This window comes from Hemicordylus capensis, chromosome 5 (assembly GCF_027244095.1).
Source record: "Hemicordylus capensis ecotype Gifberg chromosome 5, rHemCap1.1.pri, whole genome shotgun sequence".
Classification (NCBI taxonomy): domain Eukaryota; kingdom Metazoa; phylum Chordata; class Lepidosauria; order Squamata; family Cordylidae; genus Hemicordylus; species Hemicordylus capensis.
In genome coordinates, this window is record NC_069661.1 from 14,120,892 (window position 1) to 14,141,505 (window position 20,614).

A 20,614-nucleotide genomic window follows, 5' to 3' on the forward strand; every position below is an offset into this window, starting at 1 on the left:
AAGCCTAGAAGTTACCAGCATATGTGCCACTGTTTTAAGGTCATTCACCTCTAGAAATGGTGAATGTCCTTTTAATTAGATTTATAGTTTTAAATAATTTTAATATTGTGTTTTAAATGTTTTTAATCTTCTAATTCATTTTAATTGTTAATTGATGCAATGTTTTAAAATTTTTTAATTGTAAACTGCCCAAAGACACAAGTTTTAGGCTGTATAGAAACATTTTAAATGAATGAATGAATGAATAAATAAATAAGAGTCAACCCCTATAAACGTGGTGTAGATCTGTTGACAAATGGGTGATACACAGCAGTTTAGAAAAGATGCCTTATGTATTTGCTACATATTTTTGTCATCAGATAACCTTTTTTCAAAAATGTCCTTTAATATTTTAGTATCATCCTGTATTGGGGGGTGGGGGTGAGTGGGGGTATGATCCAGTAATTCCTGAGTTATTAAAGTTCCTTCAACAAGGTTAAATGAACCAAGGGTGCATATGGTTGATTTTGCCCACTGAGCGTTCAGATTCAGAAGCCAGAGTTGGGAGTGGCAGGTCACTTCCTGGTACCGAATGTAGCTTCTTGATAAGGCTAAGAGCACTCTGGCACTTCTAGAACTAAACAGATGTTCCCTTCCTTTCCTCTTATGGGCTTTTATCTTCTTCCTCCACCCAGGTGGCAGCAAGGAGCCTTGTCAGGGCATGCAATGTGGGGTCACAGGTAGCAAGTGGATTTAAGAGGGAGGCTGTGGCAAGATGCGAGGGACACTTACAAGGCGGTGTGCTCCCTTGAGATTTCTACATCAGAGATATACTGCCTGTGCATATGGAAGCTCCACTTAAGAGATACTGTTAAAATTTCCTTTCCCACTTTCTGCAACTGATTTAACATTTTTTTATGTACGCTTCTACGGCTGCCAGAATAATATATGCACAGAAATGGAAGAGCAATGAACTCCCTTCAAAAGAAGATTGGCTGATAAAAATTTTGGAATACACGGAGATGGCAAAACTTAGAGTATTGATAAGAGATCAAAATCTAGAATGCTTTAAAGAAGATTGGAAACCATTCTTGTTGTATCTAAAGAACTATTTTCCTACTATGGATTTTACAGCAGGGTTTGAAATTTAGTAATAATAGCAGGTTGGGTAGATTAAAATTGTGTTTGTAAGGTTTAAATTTAGGTTTTGAATTATTATTATAGCAAAGGTAAATTTTATAGTTGATGATTCACGAAGAGGTGTGAGCGGGAAGTCCGTATTTGTTTATTTGTTGTGAATGTTAATAAGAATATTGTCAAAATTAATCTGCCCAATCAGATTTTCAATTTTTGTAAGTCTGCAAATTCAGTCGGCCAAAAACCTTTGGTTTACGATGAGAGTTGAGATGTATTCAATTTTCACTCGTGCGCTAAAAAGCTTAGAAATTGCAAGTTAAAGTGCCCATTTTAACTTCTGTGCCATATATGCTGTACAGACATTGTACAGTCTTGTATACTAAGCTGCTTTAAAAATGAGGCTCCATGCACTAACACTTTGCCTTGATCTCCCCAGCTCAAGATTGGTCTGGGGAGGAATGCAGCCAGGCATAAATTTGACAAGTACAATTTCCCCAATTACTTGCTAGAGAAGCCCCAGATGAATTTCTAAAAGGCATTGTTCTTTATGCAAATACTATGTAGGGCTTGGAACCTTTAGACATGAATAGAACTCACTCTTGCTTGCAAGTAAGCACTGAGCTTTACTTGTGAACCTTATGAGTAGACCGTACCCTTACTTGTAAGTAGGTCTACTCCTGAGAAAGGATGCAAGGTTTACATCCAAGGTTGCAGGTCTACTCATAAGTAAGGGTGCCATCTACTCATGAGTGAAGGTGGGATTTTACTAGTGAAGGGTGTATCTGTGCTCATGCATAGATCAACACTACGCAAAAATAAGGCCATGAGGTTTACTTGCAAGTTAGAATGAGGTCCACTCATGTGTAAAGGTGTGGTTACATGGAGCCTCATTTCTAAAGCAGCACAATATACAAGACTGTTAAGTCTTTACAACAGCAGGTTAAAATGGGTGTCTGAACCAGCAATTTTCATGTTTTTTAGAGCATGAGTGAAAATCAAAAGCATCTTGATCCTCATCTTATACCAAAGATTTCTGGATGACTGAATAAATAAGTAGACAGCTTAACTCAGGTCACTCAAAAGCAGGATCCATCAGTCTGAGAGGAGATCAGACTTGATCTTTCTGGATTCAAGGAAGATCACTTTGAGAAAGCACTGAGGTGACTTTGTGTTTTCCCCTCCTCATGTGTCCAGTCAGAAATTGCTCCAAAATGCTTCATTTAACTATTAAAGCATTGAAAGAAGTTTGGAATCAAAGGTGGTAATACTTACTGGGCTGCTCCTTCCCTGAGAAGATTATCATTATTAAGCAGCAATCGGACATCTGAAAGATTGAGCATTAGTGTATAGTGAATATACTTAATACAGTTCTAGCCAGAAAATACTTTTTCCGCATATACAAGACAGTTATTATTACAATTCTCTAAGTATGTAGTTATGATCAAGGCTGGAAAGTTATCCTCATTTGGGGATATTAGCCCTGTGCAAGGCTGGAAAACACTGTTTCAAAACCCAAGTGCCAGCATCAAATTGCTAGGTATGTAAAGAAGCTCCTACAATTATTTTCAATATTGGCCATAACTGTGCAATCCAGGCCACAGAATGAACAAATCTGCATAGAAATAATGTAAAATGACATACTAAGGAACTGGGGTGGCCCATGTTCTTGGCAAATATGCCATGTAGATTTCTACACCAGCTGAAATACAAATGGCTTAATTCTAAATTCTCTCTGCATTCCACTATCCACATGGAGTTCCTGAAAGCACCAGAAGCCCTGGGGCAGAACTGTAATATACAGATAGGTCCACGTACACACAGCTAAGCATCAAAAGTAAACTAATGATCAAATGTTAGCATGCCCAGAAAGCTGAAGTAATAGCTTGATTTTGCCTTCAGCAAAACACATTTTTATATACTGTATTCATTTCCATGGACCACTATCCCAGCTCTTATCATTACTACTTACTATTAAGAAACCTTCTCAACAAAGTACAGATATCCATCTTGGGGATGGCTCCAGGGCCATGTGCTTATGGCTTCCCAAGGCTGGGGACTGGAGTACATTTTATGAAATATGTCTGATTTGCCAGACATGTGCTTTCCTGGACACCAGGGGCATAACTACCATTAGGCAAGGGGAGGCAGTCGTCTTGGGGCCCCACTGCCTCGAGGGGCCCCCCAGAGGCACATCACATGACTCCCCACCCGCCCATGTTGCACCCCCTATGAATTATGTTGAGTCTCTTGGAGATCGGCAGGAGCAGAGAGTAAAAAAACTAGATTCAATGTGAACTAGATATTCACCGTATTCATAATGGGGATGTGAGTGTGAGTGCACGATATATTGTGAAGTGTGTTTGTGTGTGTATATCAGAGAGGGGCCCATTTTAAAATCTTGTCTCTGGGCCCCCTCCAACCTTGCTACGCCCCTGCTGGACACAAAGGATTTAGCCACTATCCTAAAAATTCTAGTAATCTTACAAGCAGATTACAGAAACAAGCTCTAGATGGGATTGTCCATGAAAACAACTCAAGTTTCAGGGGCTGTCAAATACTGTTGCTTTGCTTCTAACAGAAGTAGACAGCACCGACCATTGGTGCTCCAAATCTGTACCAGCTCCCTTTCATCTTTCAGACACAATGCACAGTACAGCTTTTGACCTATAAAGTCCTACACCAGTGGTGTCAAACTGCCAGCCCACAGGCCCATAGCGCTTCTGTTGATTAACTGTTAAATTTATATACCGCCTTTCATTAAAACTATCCCAAGGCGGTTTACAGCAAAATGTAAAAACAAGATTGTAAAAAAGACACAATTAAAATTTTAAGCTAAAAATATAAAACAAATCTGATTAAAAATTTAAAACAGAGGCATAAAAGCAATACAGAGTACAAAGAGCAGCAGCAGAGACAATCAAATAAAAGCCTGGGCAAAAAGCCAAGATTTCACACTCTTTCTAAAAGCTTTGATGGAGACCGAGGAGCGAATAGCCACCGGGAGAGCATTCCAGAGTCTGGGGGCAGCAACAGAGAAGGCCCTGTCCTGCATGCACGACAACCGAGCCTCTCTCATTGTCGGCAGCCGGAGCAGAGCCCCCTCAGATGACCTCGTCAAATGGGCAGCAACCCTTGGGAGCAGGCGGTGCCTCAGGTATCCCAGGCTCAATCCGTTAAGGGCTTTAAAGGTCAAAACCAGCACCTTGAATTGGACCCGGAAACAAACTGGTAGCCAGTGTTGCTCTTTAAAAATGGGTGTGATGTGCTCTCACCGGGCAGTTCCAGAGAAAACCCTAGCTGCCGCATTTTGCACTAGCCGCAGTTTCCAGATATTCTTCAAGGGCAGCCCCACGCAGAGCACGTTACAGTAATCCAGCCATGACGTGACTAAGGCATGGGTAAGCGTGGCCAGATCTGTCTTCTCGAGAAAGGGACCGGATCCAGTAATACCCCCAAGCTGCGTACTTGCTCTTTCAAGGGGCATGCAACCCCATCCAGAACTGGTAAAATCTCCTCATCCGATTGACTCTCCTATTGACCAGTATTACCTCCGTCTTGTCTGGGTTCAATTTCAGTTTATTAGCCCACATCCAACCCATCACGGCCTCCAGCCCCCCCGATTCAGAACATCCACCGCCTCCCTAGGATCAGGTGACAAGGAGAGATAGAGCTGAGTGTAATCTGCATATTGCTGACAACTCAGTCCAAGTCCCCGGATGACCTCTCCCAGCAGTTTCATGTAGATGTTAAACAGCATGGGGGACAAGACCGAACCCTGCGGGACACCACAGGCCAACGGCCATGGAACCGAGCAGTAGTCCCCCAGCACCACCTTCTGGACCCTCCCCACAAGAAACGCAGTACCTCCAATTCCCATACCCGAGTGGCAGCCCAGATGGATACCATGGTCGATGGTATCGAATGCCACCAGCAGGACCAACAGGGACGCACTCCCCCTGTCTAGTTCCCAGCATAGGTCATCCACTACAGCGACCAAGGCAGTCTCAGTCCCATATCCGGGGCGGAAGCCAGATTGAAAAGGGCCCAGATAATCCGTATCATCCAAGACAAGACCCTCTGCAGCTGGGACGCCCCCACACGCTCTATCACCTTGCGCAAAAAGTGCAGGTTAGAGACCGGTCTGTAGTTGTCCGGGTTGGAGGAATCAAGGGAGGGCTTTTTAAAAAAAATAATGGTCTTACCATCGCCTCCTTGAGGCACAATGGCATCCTGCCCTCCCTTAATGAGGCATCAATAATCACCTCCAACCAGCTACCTGGCCCCCGAGTAGTTGTACTCAACCACTGTGTTTCCTTCCCACTGCATGATGAAGCAGTGGCATTGCTCCCTACTTGCTGCAGCTGGCTGGCTGGTTTGTTCATTTGTTTCTTCCTTCCTGCTGCCAGGGCCAGCATTTCTCTCTTCCCACACCTTGCACTCGGAAGAAAGAATTTCTCCTTCCTCCTGTGCTACCACACTCCGCCTTCCTGCATCTTCATGGCTTTTCAGCATGGAGGATTGAGACAGAAGGAGTGAGTGGAGGGCAAGGGAGGAAGAAAGGAAGAGAGTGAGAGGAGGGGGGAGGAGGATGATGACAAAAACAGATGGCAGCGAGAGGTGCCTCCCCCTGCACGAGTGAGTGGAGGGCAAGGAAGGTAGTGAGAGAAAGTGGGGGGGGGGGCGGAAATGAAGATAGTGAGAGGTGTTTTCCCTTGCAGGAGTGAGTGAAGGGGAAGGGGGAGGAAGAAAGAAAGAATGAGAAAAAGAGGGATGAGGAGGAAGGTTGGGGGGAAGGTATGAGGCAGATGTGAGAAGGTGGTGTGAAGCAGGTGCAAGAAGGCAGCACAAGGCAGGTTGAAGGCAGGTGCAGCCCCCTGGAGGTGCACTGGAATCCAATTTGGCCCACCTCCCAATTGAGGTTGACACTCCTGCTCTACACAGCTTGGGTCCAGCCTATTTTTAAGTAAACTTGTGCTGATACGATCCTTTCAATCAGTGAGATCTCTAGAGGGGCCTCACTCCGTTCCCACAATGCACCACTTAGACTGATAGGGAACCAGAGTCCAGCCTTCTCTGTGATGGCCTCCCAGATTTAAAATTTTCTCCCTAGAGAAAATTTACACATGCACGTTCATACTTCATTATACATAGGGTTAATAGGAGTTAACAGTTACTATTTAATAATGTCTGGATCAGGAGATATACAAATTCTGTGTGTGGTGATTAATTTTTGCAGTTGATTCACATACACAATTTGCCACCTGATTTTTCACTCAATAAGTGGTGAACATGAAAGTGTGAACTAAGTTCTTCCTTATAAGTCTCTCTGCAGTGGTACTGCAATCTCTGGAATGATCTTCCCAAGGATGCTTGTTGGAGGACACTCCTGCATCTTTTTGATGCCAGGCAAAGACCCTTTTATTTTCCAAGGTCTATATAAAAATCAATTGAATCTCATTTTTATTTGTCTCCTGTTCTGCTCTGTTTTATTCCACTTCTGCTCTTTCAAATTAGTAGTTCAGTTTCACTTGTGCTATGCTGTTTCACTTTTGTTAGCTGCCCTTGTTTAAGGTCAGAATATAAAATGTAAAAAACCCTTTACCCAAAAAGACAGTCTGGATTTCTCATCTGTGCAGAAAATGGATCCTGTCCTATGCAGTGAATTCTCACGTGTCTATTTTGCAGTATGTACTTGCCACAGTAACCTGCCTGACATGAAGCTTCCCAACAAAGACACATTTGAATTCCTCATACATGGAAGTGATATCTGCATAGAAAAATTAATATGTGAAGGGATTCAAACTATTGAAGCTGAAACACTCATTAGTTCCATTCTGTGCAATTCAATGTTTGTCAAGACTAAGACAGAAGTTTAAAAACCAGCTTGCAACTGCAACATGACCTCAGTATTCTGGACCACCAGTATCCTTATTTTTATTACTACATTTTAATCCAAATATTGTTGGTGCAATTTTGCCTCTGTGAATGTAAACTACCCTTACATTTATTTCTCATTCTAACAACAAATACTGTAAATATTCAACCTTGTGCTGAATAGGGGGAAAAAGGCTCTAGCTAATAGCTGCACTGAATATTTAGTTCTTTTGTCCTGAACACAAAAAAGGGGTGGTGGTGATGGAATCTTATATCACTCTGACTCATAAGTTTTCCTGAATATAATTCTAAAACTTTTTATCTTTACGACTGATTGTAAACCAATACTTTTGTAGAATGAAAGTTCATCTCATTTGATATTTTCTGAGAGGTAGTTTTTATAACCATGGCTTGGTTTCAAAAAATGAAACCTAAGTTCTAACCTTCACCTAGATAACAGGTTGAACTGACCCAGAGTAGTAAAAGTGATAAAACTTATTTCAATCTTCTACAATGCCAGACTCCAGATATTCTTCAAGCTTAATGAGATCAATTATCCTGCGAAGCTTCATGCTCCCTATTATTTTTTTTGAAATTCAGTGATGGTGTTGGAATCCTTTTATACTCCAACTGCAGTGAATGGAAAATGATTAACAAGCACCTTTGGTTCAGAAGTTTATACAACATTACTATTATTGACACCATTATTTTTGCTGCTGTTCTATTCCTGTAGTAACAAACGAAAATGCTTAATGAAGGCTGGACTTTTCTACTACTTCTTCGCAGCTGGTGTCATGATCAATGCAACCCCAAGGCAGTTGTTTTAATGAGTTACTTTGGACATACTTGACCCCAACACCAAAAGTTACACCAGTACAAGCAATTTTAATATTGTGTGTCAACTTAACACCAGTTTGGTAAAATCCACAAAATGGGGGGGGGGAGGTACCTGGAATACATTAATACAAGAGCAAGAAAGCAGTAGAACACTCACCATTAAAGACCTCGTTAAATTCTCCTGGGGGAGCATGGATGATGAATTTTGCTGCTATGCGCACCTGGAATTGAAACAAGTAGCTGTTTAGTTGATAATGGGGGAACCTTTTGCAACTTTTAAAACTTCAAAAGATCTATGTAAATATTGTTTCACTTTTATAATAGAACAATTACAAACAGAATTCAGGCAGAGCGTGCTCCGAGATAAAGAAACAGTCTGTTTGGATAAATTATGTTTTCTAGTGATAATTAAGAGGTGTCCAAAGAGGGTGACAAATGCAAGAGGTGTGAAGCATTATTTAAACCATCACTATCCATCTCCTCCTTCTATGCCACTTTTAAGAAAAACATACCACAAAAGTGCTATCAAAAATAGAATATAACCTTTTGAACTCTACTAGGCAGGAAAACCCCTAAAGCATATCCAACTAGCAAGGACTATGTGGAAAATTACAACAGTTCAGAGATGATTCCAAAAAAGAAAGTCTTAGCACCAGACTAAAATAACCAACACTCATTAGCATCTGGCTCAAATGGATGGAAAGAGTACCTTGCTACTTTTTAATAGTATCTGCCACTTGCAAAAGTCATGTTGTGAAAGAGGCATTAGGCATGGGGTGGAGAGAAATCACAGTTGAGGGAATCTGCCTATGCCACTCTGCAATAAATCACCCAAGTTGGTTAGGTTCTGATTAAAAGTGTAGATATGTCTATTGACACAGTCTTGTCCATTTTTGGTGATGTAACTGCATCACAGGCTGGCATGGGCGAGGCTATAGTTGTGACTGATATTTTGCAACCTCAGCTGTTGGCTTCCTTTGCTGTTCTCATTCTTCTGCTGTTCTCTCCACACCATGGATTGGATAGGCTCCTTTGGGGTGGGAGATATTAATGCCTGTTAACTACTGAGCTTTATAATGTGTAATTTTGCAAAGGCATTCAGGAGGCAAGGACAAACATGCATCAAGTCTATTACATAACACCTTCCTGGTACTACATTTGGATTTTGTCAACTGTTTAGATACAGGTCACAATCCTAATTTATTTTGGTTTTATACAATCAAGGCTGCAGTCCAGCACACACATACCTTTGACCAACTCGCACTAATTTAAGTGGAACTTACTTCCGAGCAAACACACTTAGTTAATGTAGCAGGATGCAGGATAAAATGGCTTTAAGTCAAGAAACAAGTATATCCAACAAAGTTCTTTCATATAATACTTTAAGTTTTTTTTTTTTTTTAATAAAGCTGCTAAGAAAAGTAGAGCATTTCTCAAAAACAGACTAGTCAGCCCTGTGCCTTTTCTCCTGCCACGATATTCAGAATCAATGTACTGTGACTACTCTACCACCTCTTGAAGATCAAAACAGATACATAGGTAGGGACCCACAAATTTAGGCTTAGCTCACTAGCCAGCCATGATCTGAGGTCACTACCAATCCCCTCTCTTCCCTCAGAGTCTTTCCTGGTATGGGGCAGCGGTCTTAGGAGAGAAACAGGTCTTCTGTCATTTGCATAGAGATATGGAGATGGTAAGAAACAGTGGGAACCCTCTCCTACTGCTCAGAAAGGATTCCTGCTGTTTCTTACCTTCTCAAAAATGGCAGTGGAAGTGAGGGCTCTGGGGAGGAGATCTGTGTGGTGCTGAGTGTCCTGCTTGCCAGAAGGCTTATGATACTCATAACTGGCAAGCAGGTTTATGATTGCCTATAATATAGATTGTTAAAAAAGCAGGGTGCTAAAAACCTGTTCGTTTAAAACACACACACACACACACACACACACACACACACACACACACAGCAATACATGAGATGTCATGAAATGATATGCTCCTTCTAACCACTAGCCTTCCTGTTTATGACCACAACGGAAACAGATCTGGTTAAAGGCAAAGCCCCTTGGCAAGTATATGCCTATATAAGGCAATGACAATGTGCACACTCAACACGATTATGACTTACTGAAGTCAAGCTACAGTAGTTCATATTTGAATGAACGAAAAGGCTAGCTAGTATGTGACTATGTGACTAAGTCTGCAAGACCAGATTTCAGGGAGAGCGTGTACATCTGCTTTCTCTATCTAATGGTGGAGTGGTGATGTAACTTGCCTAAGGAGCAAGAGGTTGTTGGTTCGAATCCCCGCTGGTATGTTTCCCAGACTACAGGAAACACCTATATCGGGCAGCAGCGATATAGGAAGATGCTGAAAGGCATCATCTCACACTGCGTGGGAGATGGCAATGATAAACCTCTCCTGTATTCTACCAAAGAAAACCACAGGGCTCTGTGGTCGCCAGGAGTCGACACTGACTCGATGGCATAACTCAGCCAAGAGGTTCACTGGGTGGTCTTGGGCAAGTCACTTTTTTGAGAGTTGGTGTGCAGATAAAGTGAAATATGTTTTCTAAGCTCTCTGGAGGAAAAGGTAGGTTACATGGGGGCGGGGGTGGGCTGGGGGAAGGAAGACTTCCATCCTTAACAAATAAACCTTGGTAAAGAAACTTGCTTTTAGAGGCTTAAATAAAGAACATCTAGTTGACCAGATTTTTAAGACATGCAGGAAGGAAGGCATGTATGAAATATTGTAGCATGTCTTTTCTATACCAGTTCTGCCCCCTGTCCTATATGTACAATTCCTCAAGTAGGCTCTTGAGGAAACTATGAACACAAAGCAAACTGATTCTCAGAATGAGGCACTGCACAAATGGAAGTTCATGTTGGAAAAATAAAAAAACTATCAATAATAATTTGGTGTTTTTTAAAATATTAAACAGAAACATACTGACCATTCCATAAATAACTGACTGTCCTATACATAGGACTTCTACAAAAGTGAAATGCTGTAATTTATTTGGCAATGGCCAAATGGTCTTGTGGTAGCAAGCATGACTTGTCCCCTTAGCTAAGCAGGGTCTGCCCTGCTTGTATATGGATGGGAGATTTGATGTGTGAGCACTGTAAGAGATTCCCCTTAGGGGATGAAGCCGCTCTGGGAAGAGCAGAAGGTTCCAAGTTCCCTCTCTGGCAACTCCAAGATAGGGCTGGGAGAGATTCCTGCCTGCAACCTTGGAGAAGCCACTGCCAGTCTGTGTAGACAATACTGAGCAAGATGGACCTATGGTCTGACTCAGTATATGGCAGCTTCCTATGTTCCTATGTACAATGGCAATGGATACACTGTAGCTGAATTAACTGTAATTTTCAATATCACTTATCCACAAATTGTGTGGTGACAAAGCCGAAGAAAGCCCCGGGGACTTTGTTCTGCTGCGATGCTTTTAATGGGTTCTTTGCAGACAAAATCTCTTGTATTTGGGCGGACTTGGACTCCACTGTTTCTTCAGAGTCTATTAAGGTGGTGTCCAGCAATCCCTCTTGCAGTATTAGATTGGATCAGTTTAAATCTGTGATGCCTGATGATGTGGACAAGCTGCTTGGGGTGGTGCGGCCTACCACTTGTTCTCTGGACCCTTGCCCGACTTGGCTGCTTCTATCTAGCAGGGAGATTGTTGGAGATGGCCTAGTTGATATCATTAACTCATCGCTGAGGGAGGGTAGGATGCCTCCTTGTTTGAAGGAGGCAATGATTAGACCACTTCTTAAGAAGCCTTCCCTAGATCCCTCAGTGATGGATAGTTATAGGCTGGTCTCCAATCTCCCATGGTTTGGCAAGGTGATTGAGAGAGTGGTGGCTAACCAGCTCCAGTCAGTTTTGGAGGAAACTGATTATCTATATCCATTTCAAACTGGCTTTAGAGCGGGCTATGGGGTTGAGTCTGCCTTGGTCGGCCTGATGGATGCCCTTTACCGGGGAATCGACAGAGGAAGTGTGCCTCTGTGGTTCTTTTGGATCTCTCGGAGGCGTTTGAAATCCTCTACCATGGTATCCTTCTGGATCGCCTGGGGGAATTAGGGATAGGAGGCACTGCTTTGCAGTGGTTCCGCTCCTATCTCTCAAGCAGATTCCACATGGTGGAGCTTGGTGACAGCTCCTCTTTAAAACGGGAGCTACTATATGGAGTCCCTCAGGGCTCCATTCTGTCACCAATGCTTTTTAATATTTACATGAAACCGCTGGGTGAGGTCATCAGGAGGTTTGGTGCTGGGTGTTATCAGTATGCTGATGACACCCAAATCTAGTTCCTTATCAGCATCATGAAATGGCATACACTCCCTAAATGCCTGCCTACAGGCAGTAATGGACTGGATGAGGGATAACAAATTGAAGCTGAACCCAAGCAAGATGGAGGTGCTCATTGTGGGGGATCAGAATTTAAGGGATGAGTTAGATCTTCCTGTGCTGAATGGGGTTACACTTCCCCAGAAGGAACAGCTACGCAGCTTGGGAGTGCTCTTGGATCCAGGCCTCACCCTGGTATGTCAGGAGGAAGCTATGGCCAGGAGCGCTTTCTATCAACTTCAGCTGATTCAACAGCTGCATCCATCCCTTGAAGAGAATGATCTCAAAACAGTGGTGCATCAGCTGATAACCTCCAGGCTCTACTACTGCAACGCGCTCTATGTGGGGCTGCTTTTGTATGTAGTTTGGAAACTTCAGTTAGTTCAAAATGCGGCAGCCAGGTTGGTCTCTGGGGTAACCCAGAGACCATATTATGCCTGTCGTAAAACTGGCTGCCGATATGTTTCTGGGTGAAATACAAAGTGCTGGTTATTACCTTTATTATCCAGGCCTTTACATGATTTGCTGCTTCTGTGTGTTTTTATCCTTGTACAGTTTTTATGTTTGTATTTTATATATTTTATTTGTTTTCATATTTTTAGCTTAATACTTTTAACTGTTATTTTTATTATATGTTATTTAACTTTTGTAAACTGCCTTGGGATTGTTTTTAATGAAAGGAGGTATATATGGGTATAGATGAGAGCAAGCGTAGTGTAGTGGTTAGAGTGCTGGACTAGGACCGGGGAGACTTGAGTTCAAATCCCCATTCAGCCAAGATACTTGCTGGGTGACTCTGGGCCAGTCACTTCTCTCTCAGCCTAACCTACTTCACAGAGTTATTGTGAGGAGGAACTTAAGTATGTAGTACACCACTCTGGGCTCCTCGGAGGAAGAGCAGGATATAAAATGTTTTTTAAAAAAGAATTTTAACAATAAATAAATAAATAAATAAATAAATAAATAAATAAAGCTCTGAATGGCTTGGGTCCAGGCTACCTTAGACAGCGCTTTCTTTGGTATGAACCCCATCACTCGTTGAGGTCATCTGGAGAGGTCCGTCTCCAGTTACCACCGGTACATCTGGTGGCGACTCGGAACCGGGCCTTTTATGTAGCTGCTCCTGGCCTATGGAATGCACTCCCAGCAGATATCCGCAGTTTAAGCTCACTGTCGGCCTTTAAGAGAGCGCTAAAAACTTACTTGTTTGGCCTGGCCTTCCAAGGTTTGTAAAGTGTTTTTAAAAGTATTTTAATTGGTTTTAAATCATTTTAATTGTTTTTGAATTGTTTTTAGCACTGTGTTTTAAATGGTGTGTGGTGGGTTTTTTTTTTTTTGGTCTTTTTTTAATTGTACACCGCCCAGAGCCTTTGGATGGGGCGGTTTGTAAATGTAACAAATAAATAAATAAATAGAAGCTGCACAATGTAAGATCAAAGCATAACAGCAGTTTGACCTAGCTTGTATAGAACTGTTTGCAAAACATAGCTTTGCAGCACTTGAAAAACAAGCTACTCAAAGGTTTCTGAGATGGGATATTTTTCTTCATATTATCCAATTGGGAAAATCCTCCCTTACCACAGGCTTCTTCATAAATCTGCATCTTGAGCATTAAGGGAGGGCAGACTGAAAAACCCTGGTCTGGCAAAAACAGAGCTCCTGAACTGAACACACAAGGTAATTCAGAGTTAAAATGGCTTACCCTATCTTTCTTCTAAGTTTATACAACCAGCAGCCAACATAGGACAGATAGGTTACACGAACCTTCAATAACAGCACAGAATTTCATTAGGTGTAGCTCCTCGCACCAGAGTGCTACAGTGGAAGAAGCCACATCTATTGCAATGTTCTTTTCTAAAAGCAAAGTGACCTTTTCATATTGGATCTGGCAACCTTACATTGCAAACACCCACACCAACAACATGGTGGAAGACAATATGTCTCTATGAGCCTCTCTTCATAGAAGCATTAAAAAAAAAACTGTTTCCGGTAATGATCATTAATTCAATTTAAAACATTCAGAGAGCTGTCTTAGGCAAACATCTAACACAATGAAGGCTTGAAATTTTACCTGTCCTGGTAACCAAATAGTTCACCCCAGCCAACAAACTGAAAATGGATTCTGAAAAGGATCAAATAGCAGTGTTTGCAAGAAAATAGTGTTCCCAAGGGGAAAATGTCCTATGACAGGCAATACATTTTTGGAATCCTGAAACTGGGGTTCCTATTTAACTGCTGGAGCCTTTGTAGTAGCATAATGGTTTTCAAACTATAGTCCTAGAAACCCGCCCTGGGTTTTCTCAATGAGTTCAGTAGCAGCAAATCAACTTCTCTGAAGGCAATTTAACCATCATTACCTGTAATGTGTACCTGCAAGAAAATTCTGAGCAAATTTTAGGACACTCTCTTAATTTCCATGGGACAATGGAGAAGTGTAAAACATCTGGCAAGTGCCCCAAGTAAACATTCTAGAATGTGCCCCAGAATTCTCTGCAGTGTGCAGGAATTCTAGGCAGATATACAAGAGTTCATCAACAGAGAACTCAATGTAGAAAAGATTCCCTAAGTGTAGAAAGTCTGATATCTCCTGCACAAGCAACATGTCATGTAAAAACACAATATGCATGTTTGGCCTCTTTTCCAGCAATGAGTTGCACAACTCACTTGATGAGCCATATTTTAAGATGTCACATTGTTCAGATATGCAAATACTCCCAAGAAAGACTTTGGAAACTCTAGCTCTTACCACTTGAAGGAATACAACATTAGCATGTGAACATTCATATGCACAAAGAATATGTACACAAATGTTTTATTGGAAACTCTCTGCCCAAATGCACTCCTGCTAAGAAAGCACCATCACTTGCTCAGTGGCAGTCTCCCCAAGCAAGAAGTGTTTCATAATAACTGGAAGAAAAATCACAAGCTTTAGAGTAGCTAGGAACCCAAATACTTGATACTGGCACTTTAATATTTTAAAATATTTTCCCAACCCTGTCAATCTCTCTCACCCTCAATTTCAATTTGTGCAGGATTGTGTGCTAAATTACACTAGGAAGTATAACCACTGTTTCTTGTGGAAGATTTGGAGAACCATGGGTACAACCCAAAGTTTCAAAGAATTCCACTGTGTAAACAGAAATCTTTGTACAGAGCATGTGAAGCATTTCCCAGTACAAGAATGGGAACACTGTAGCCTTCATGTCTGGAGTTGTCCAAGCACATCAAGATAAGAGCATGCAGGCTGGAGCTGCTTCAGTAAAAAGCGTTGGTGTAGAAGGAACACTGTGTTGACTTCATTTTTACAAGCAGGTGTTCTATCCCATGGAAGCATAACAGGAAAAATATATAAAACAGACTTTGAGAAATCAATATTAACAGGAACTTAATATCCAACTCCATCAGGTGCATACATTTTCTTCCCAGTCCTCCTCCCACATGAGTGCATGGGAACCCAATAATGCTAGTTTGTCAGCACTCTACAGTCTGCTCTCTTGACCAAAGATCACTTGTGGTGTTCATTCCACAATTCACCTAGTTTAACCAACAGATGGTGGTTATATAACCAAATGTGCTGTGTTCCCCAATTTGCCCCTCCAGAAGTCATTCAACTTTCCATCTCATTCCCATCAATTCTTCCCTGTCCAGCATATAGATTCAATGGCATGAATATACTAACTTATGCTTACAGATGGAAATCTCACTTGGAAAATTGCTATCATGATATTCTGGAAGATAAGGAGAGCATATTAATCTGTAAGAAGCCAGAAGAAAATCAATAATGTTAATTTTAGCATTAACGAGTGGTTTGGTTCAGGCATAACATTTCTACCTTCCAGGTCATGGTTTGGGAATGTGTCTTGTACTCCTATGTCCCTCTTCTCCCACACTCGGGTTAATGAATAGCTTCCTGGTTTTTGACGAACCACAGTTTGCCAGGATGTCCAAACTGGCAAGCTATGGTTTGTGAGAGTCCTCTGTTTATAGGGCTTCCACAAACCATAGCCAGCTACTTTGGATACAATAACAAACAATGGTTTGCTGAGAACCAGGTCGTTATTTATTAAGCCAAGTGTGCAAAGATAAAGCAGAGGAGGGAGAACATGGGAACACAGTGCTTATTCCTGATTCTCCAGACCATAGCTTGGAGCATCTGAATCAAACCAGTGTAAATTGATGATGCAGGGAAATATTGTGCATGTTAAACTACATATGCTGAACCGTGTCCCTCATTCAGAAATAGAGGAAGTTCCCCAAGTTCTTTTTTCAACCCTACCCTAAACTATTGCTTAAAATACATGTTCACTTCCTTTTAAAAAATAATAATTGTACAGTCTTCAGTAAAGATAACAGGCAGCATCCAGACCATTTAGTCATTGTTAAACACCACTGAAAACAATGGCAGGTTAGTCATAGCTAACTTGTCCTATACATATCAAAAGGACTTCAGCATGATTAACTTTGGTTTAATGTTGTCCAAAATCTTTACACTGGCAACTCCAACCCAATGGTAATACTCTGTCTCATAGCATAACTATATTATCTCAATGAAGGGATAGTTCAGAGTTATAAATATAACTCTGAACTATCCCTTCATTGGGACTTTAAAAAAAAAGAGAGACAAGTCAGCTAGTCTAGAATCAGAACAACAAATAAGAGTCAAGAGAAAACTCAAGAGTTCAAAAGGAAAACTGGATACTGCCAAGGAGCTCTGCTTTTCCAAAGGGAGCAAGGTAGTTTTTGAGGACTATCAAAGCCCATTTTTTCTAATAATAGCCTGTAATACGCAAGTCTTTATGTTTGGTAAAGAGTGGGACAACAGAAATTATTTTTGTTCAACAACATCATAATTCCACTTCAGGCAACAGGAAGAAAACTTACTATGCCAACAAAGTGAGGGGAGATCCTACATGAATATATTAGTATTCTTGCTCTGTCTTTCTGAAATATTTACCAAGTATCTCTTCTGTTACAGCTTACCGAGTATTTCTTCTGATATAGCTTATGACTCATACACATTTCCCTATAGAAATTCTGTAGTAGTGCAGATAATACTTGTACAGAATCATAGTGGTTTTGCAAGATTTGTGTTTATATAGACCACCTGGTCTCATTTGTTTATATACGACTTCAGCTTGAGTGACTAATCGTAAATGGCTCATGTGTACTTATACTTTTTTGTACTACTTCCCTAAGTATTATATGTTCATGCATCCCCAAACATACCAATGACTGCAAACTAGCTGCTACTGGAATATGTGCAGATACCCAACCTTCTAGAGCAAAGTGGAACTTAGATCATTCTGCTGCCATACAGTGCAGCTTATTTTCTGTGACGTGCGCGCGCACGCGCGCACACACACACACACACACACACACACACCCCTTTACTCAAAAACCCACAAAATAATTTCAACTAATGTACACATACACAGGAGAGCTAGTCTTGTGATAGCAAGCATGACTTGTTCCGCTAGCTAAGCAGGGTTCACCCTGGTTGCATATGAATTGAAGACTAGACCCCTGCTAACTTGGCAAAGAGGCACCTTTTAACATGGTGATTCTCTTTGTTTAGGAGAGGGAAAGTAACTGGCCCTGTCCTCCCCCAGCACAGTACCTCCAGTGACTGTTGCTGGTGTCTATCTTATGTTTCTTTTTAGATTGTGAGCCCTTTGGGGACAGGGATCCATCTTATTTATTTATTCTTTCTCTGTGTAAACTGCCCTGAGCCATTTTTGGATAGGCGGAATAGAATTTAAATGAATAAATAGAAGTGTGAGCACGGCAAGATATTCCCCTCAGGGGATGGAGCCACTCTGGGAAGAGCAGAAGGTTTCAAGTTCCCGCTTTGGCTTCTCCAAGATAAGGCTGAGAGAGATTCCTGCCTGCAACCTTGGGGAAGCTGCTGCCAGTCAGTGTAGACCAGGGTTTCTTCACCTGGAGCCCCCAGATGTTGTTGGACTACAACTCCCAGAATCCCCAGCCACAAAGGCCATGTCTGGGGATTCTGGGAGTTGTAGTCCAACAACATCTGGGGGCCCAAGGTTAAGAAACCCTGGTGTAGACAATACTGAGCTAGATAGACCAATGGTCTGACTCAGTATACGGCAGCTCCCCATGTTCCATATGCACACAGACACTTGTAGCACTTTAGTAACGAACAGATATATTGTGGCTTAAGTCCATGCATGGATCCAGAAGTTATGAGACAACCATGATGTATTTTATTCCTGTCCTATGTTTGTTTACCCAGAAACAAGTCAGCATTCAGTGGGACTTACCCAAGCTCATGATGACCACCAAAGCTTCTGCTGGGGGCACAGGGAAGAAAGGGACTAGACCCCATTATTTTAGATCAATTAGGAACTGAGAACAGAACTTGGTTCTACTACTTCACCTAAACAGTGTGCACAGAGTCACCCACAGGAAGTGGAATGAGTCATTTAAGCTATTTTAGTTTATTATTTAAATTTTATCCTAGCATATCAGGATTTTCACTGTAGTAAGCTATAAAGCTGTGTATAGTTATTTAAGAACACCCACACGTTGTTCCAGCAGCTAGCTCAATCCTGATCATTACCTTTATAAGGGAACATGGCAGTGTCTTACAGAAAGATCCAAATTGTATATCACCAGACACTGGCTCTGAAATGTCTTGCACTGGGTATTGCAGTTAGTTTGGACTCGAAGGACAGAGAGGTCAAAGTGAGACACACACTTGTGTTGCATGTCACAAGGTGTTCTTCCACCTGAGCTTTCCTCTTGGGACGTGTCTTCAACCAGAGATCATATGAGCAATGCAATTTTTGTAAAGCAGGACGCAAATACAAGCCTTCCCTTTCCTCCTAAGCTGCCATATCAAAGAAAACTGAAGAACTGAGATGACTTTTTTAAAAAAAATCATTTTTACATTCTATAGAGTTGTGAAGTTCTGTAGTAAGGTATATTTCTTTATATTCTATTAAGTGGCACCTCTTTAAAAGAAAATGAAGAGCAGATCTCATTTCTCAGAGAAGTTATTTTAACTTCTGAATTTATCAAGGATTACAGGGGGTGGGGTTTCACTTAGTAGTGTGCACGGATCGGTTCGGAGGCCATTCTACTGGCCTCCGAACCGGTCCGGACAAGGGGTGGTTTTAGTTCGGGAGGGTTAGGGTGGGGGGGTCCATTAAGGGCGGGGGGGGCTTTACTCACCCCTCCCGCGCTTTGCTGCTTCGGCGCCATAATTACTTTAAAAAATGTAAAAAAGCAGAAGGCTCCCTGCACTTCGCAGAAGGCAGGGAAGGGGGCGGGCGGACGGACGGACATCTCCCCGCCGCCCGCCCGAGCGCTTTAGCACTCGGTCCGGCGCGAGATTTAAAGAGCTCAAATGGCTTGAGGGGGGTTTGGGGGCGGCAGGGAAGTATCCTGCCGCCCGATTTTGAAGTCAAGGAGCCCCGGAGCGGCGAATGATTCTGCGGCGCATTTTTTAAAGTAATTATGGCGCCGAAGCAGCAAAGCGCGGGAGGGGTGAGTAAAGCCCCCCCCGCCCTTAATGGACCCCCCCACCCCAGTGCCGAGCCGCAGGTCCGCGGTCCGGTGCACACCCCTAGTTTCACTTCACACACTTTAAGGAAGTGCCAGCATAGTGTAGTGGTTAGAGCGCTGGACTAGGACCGAGAAGACCCTGAGTCTAAATCCCTATTCAACCATGAAACTCACTGGGTGACTCTGGACTTGTCATGTATCAATCAGTGTGACCTACCTCACAGGGTTGTGTTGTGAGGATAAAAATAACTATGTACACTGCTCTGAGCTCCTCAGAGGAAGAGCAGGATATAAGTGTGTGTGTTTTTTAAAGGAATTTTCATAGAATGTTTGACATGCTCACCTAAAGAGCTGGTCTTGTGGTAGCAAGCATGACTTGTCCCCTTAGCTAAGCAGGGTCCACCCTGGTTGCATTTGAATGGGAGACAATGTGTGAGCACTGTAAGATATTCCCCTTACAGGATGGAGCCGCTCTGGGAAGAGCAGGTTTCAAGTTTCCTCCCTGGCATCTTCCAGATAGGGTTGAGAGAGATTCCTGCCTGCAACCTTGGAGAAGCCGCTGCCAGTCTGTGAAGACAATACTGAGCCAGATAGACCAATGGTCTGACTCAGTATATGGCAGCTTCCTATGTTCCTAATGAAGTACAAATGTGTCATCTGCTTGGAAACACACGCTCATGTTATTATACAAGTACACTTGAGTGTGTGAAAGATGGGGTTGGTTGTGACACCAAGGGTCTGCTTAATGACAAACAGGTTTGCTACCATGTACTGTGTGAAGCAGGTGATACTAAACCACCTGGAAGTTTTTCCACATGGGGCTTTTAAAGCCCTTTAACTCGCATCTCCTCTGGAATGGAGGGGGTGCATTCACATATCGGCCAGATTTACCCCAAAGTCCCTGCGAATTATCAGG

General features: G+C 42.3%; 1 protein-coding gene across 1 annotated transcript in view; it reads right to left on the bottom strand.

Moving 5' to 3' along the window:
• The window catches only part of CAPZA2 (capping actin protein of muscle Z-line subunit alpha 2), a 36,338-nt gene that overhangs the window by 14,078 nt on the left and 1,646 nt on the right, over positions 1 to 20,614 (bottom strand). Inside the window, exons 2-3 of the mRNA XM_053252450.1 lie at positions 7,985 to 8,048; positions 2,389 to 2,440 (exon numbers count right to left, since the gene is read on the bottom strand). Of these exons, the coding sequence (XP_053108425.1) occupies positions 2,389 to 2,440; positions 7,985 to 8,048 (116 nt within the window). The remainder of the gene's footprint in view (positions 1 to 2,388; positions 2,441 to 7,984; positions 8,049 to 20,614) is intronic.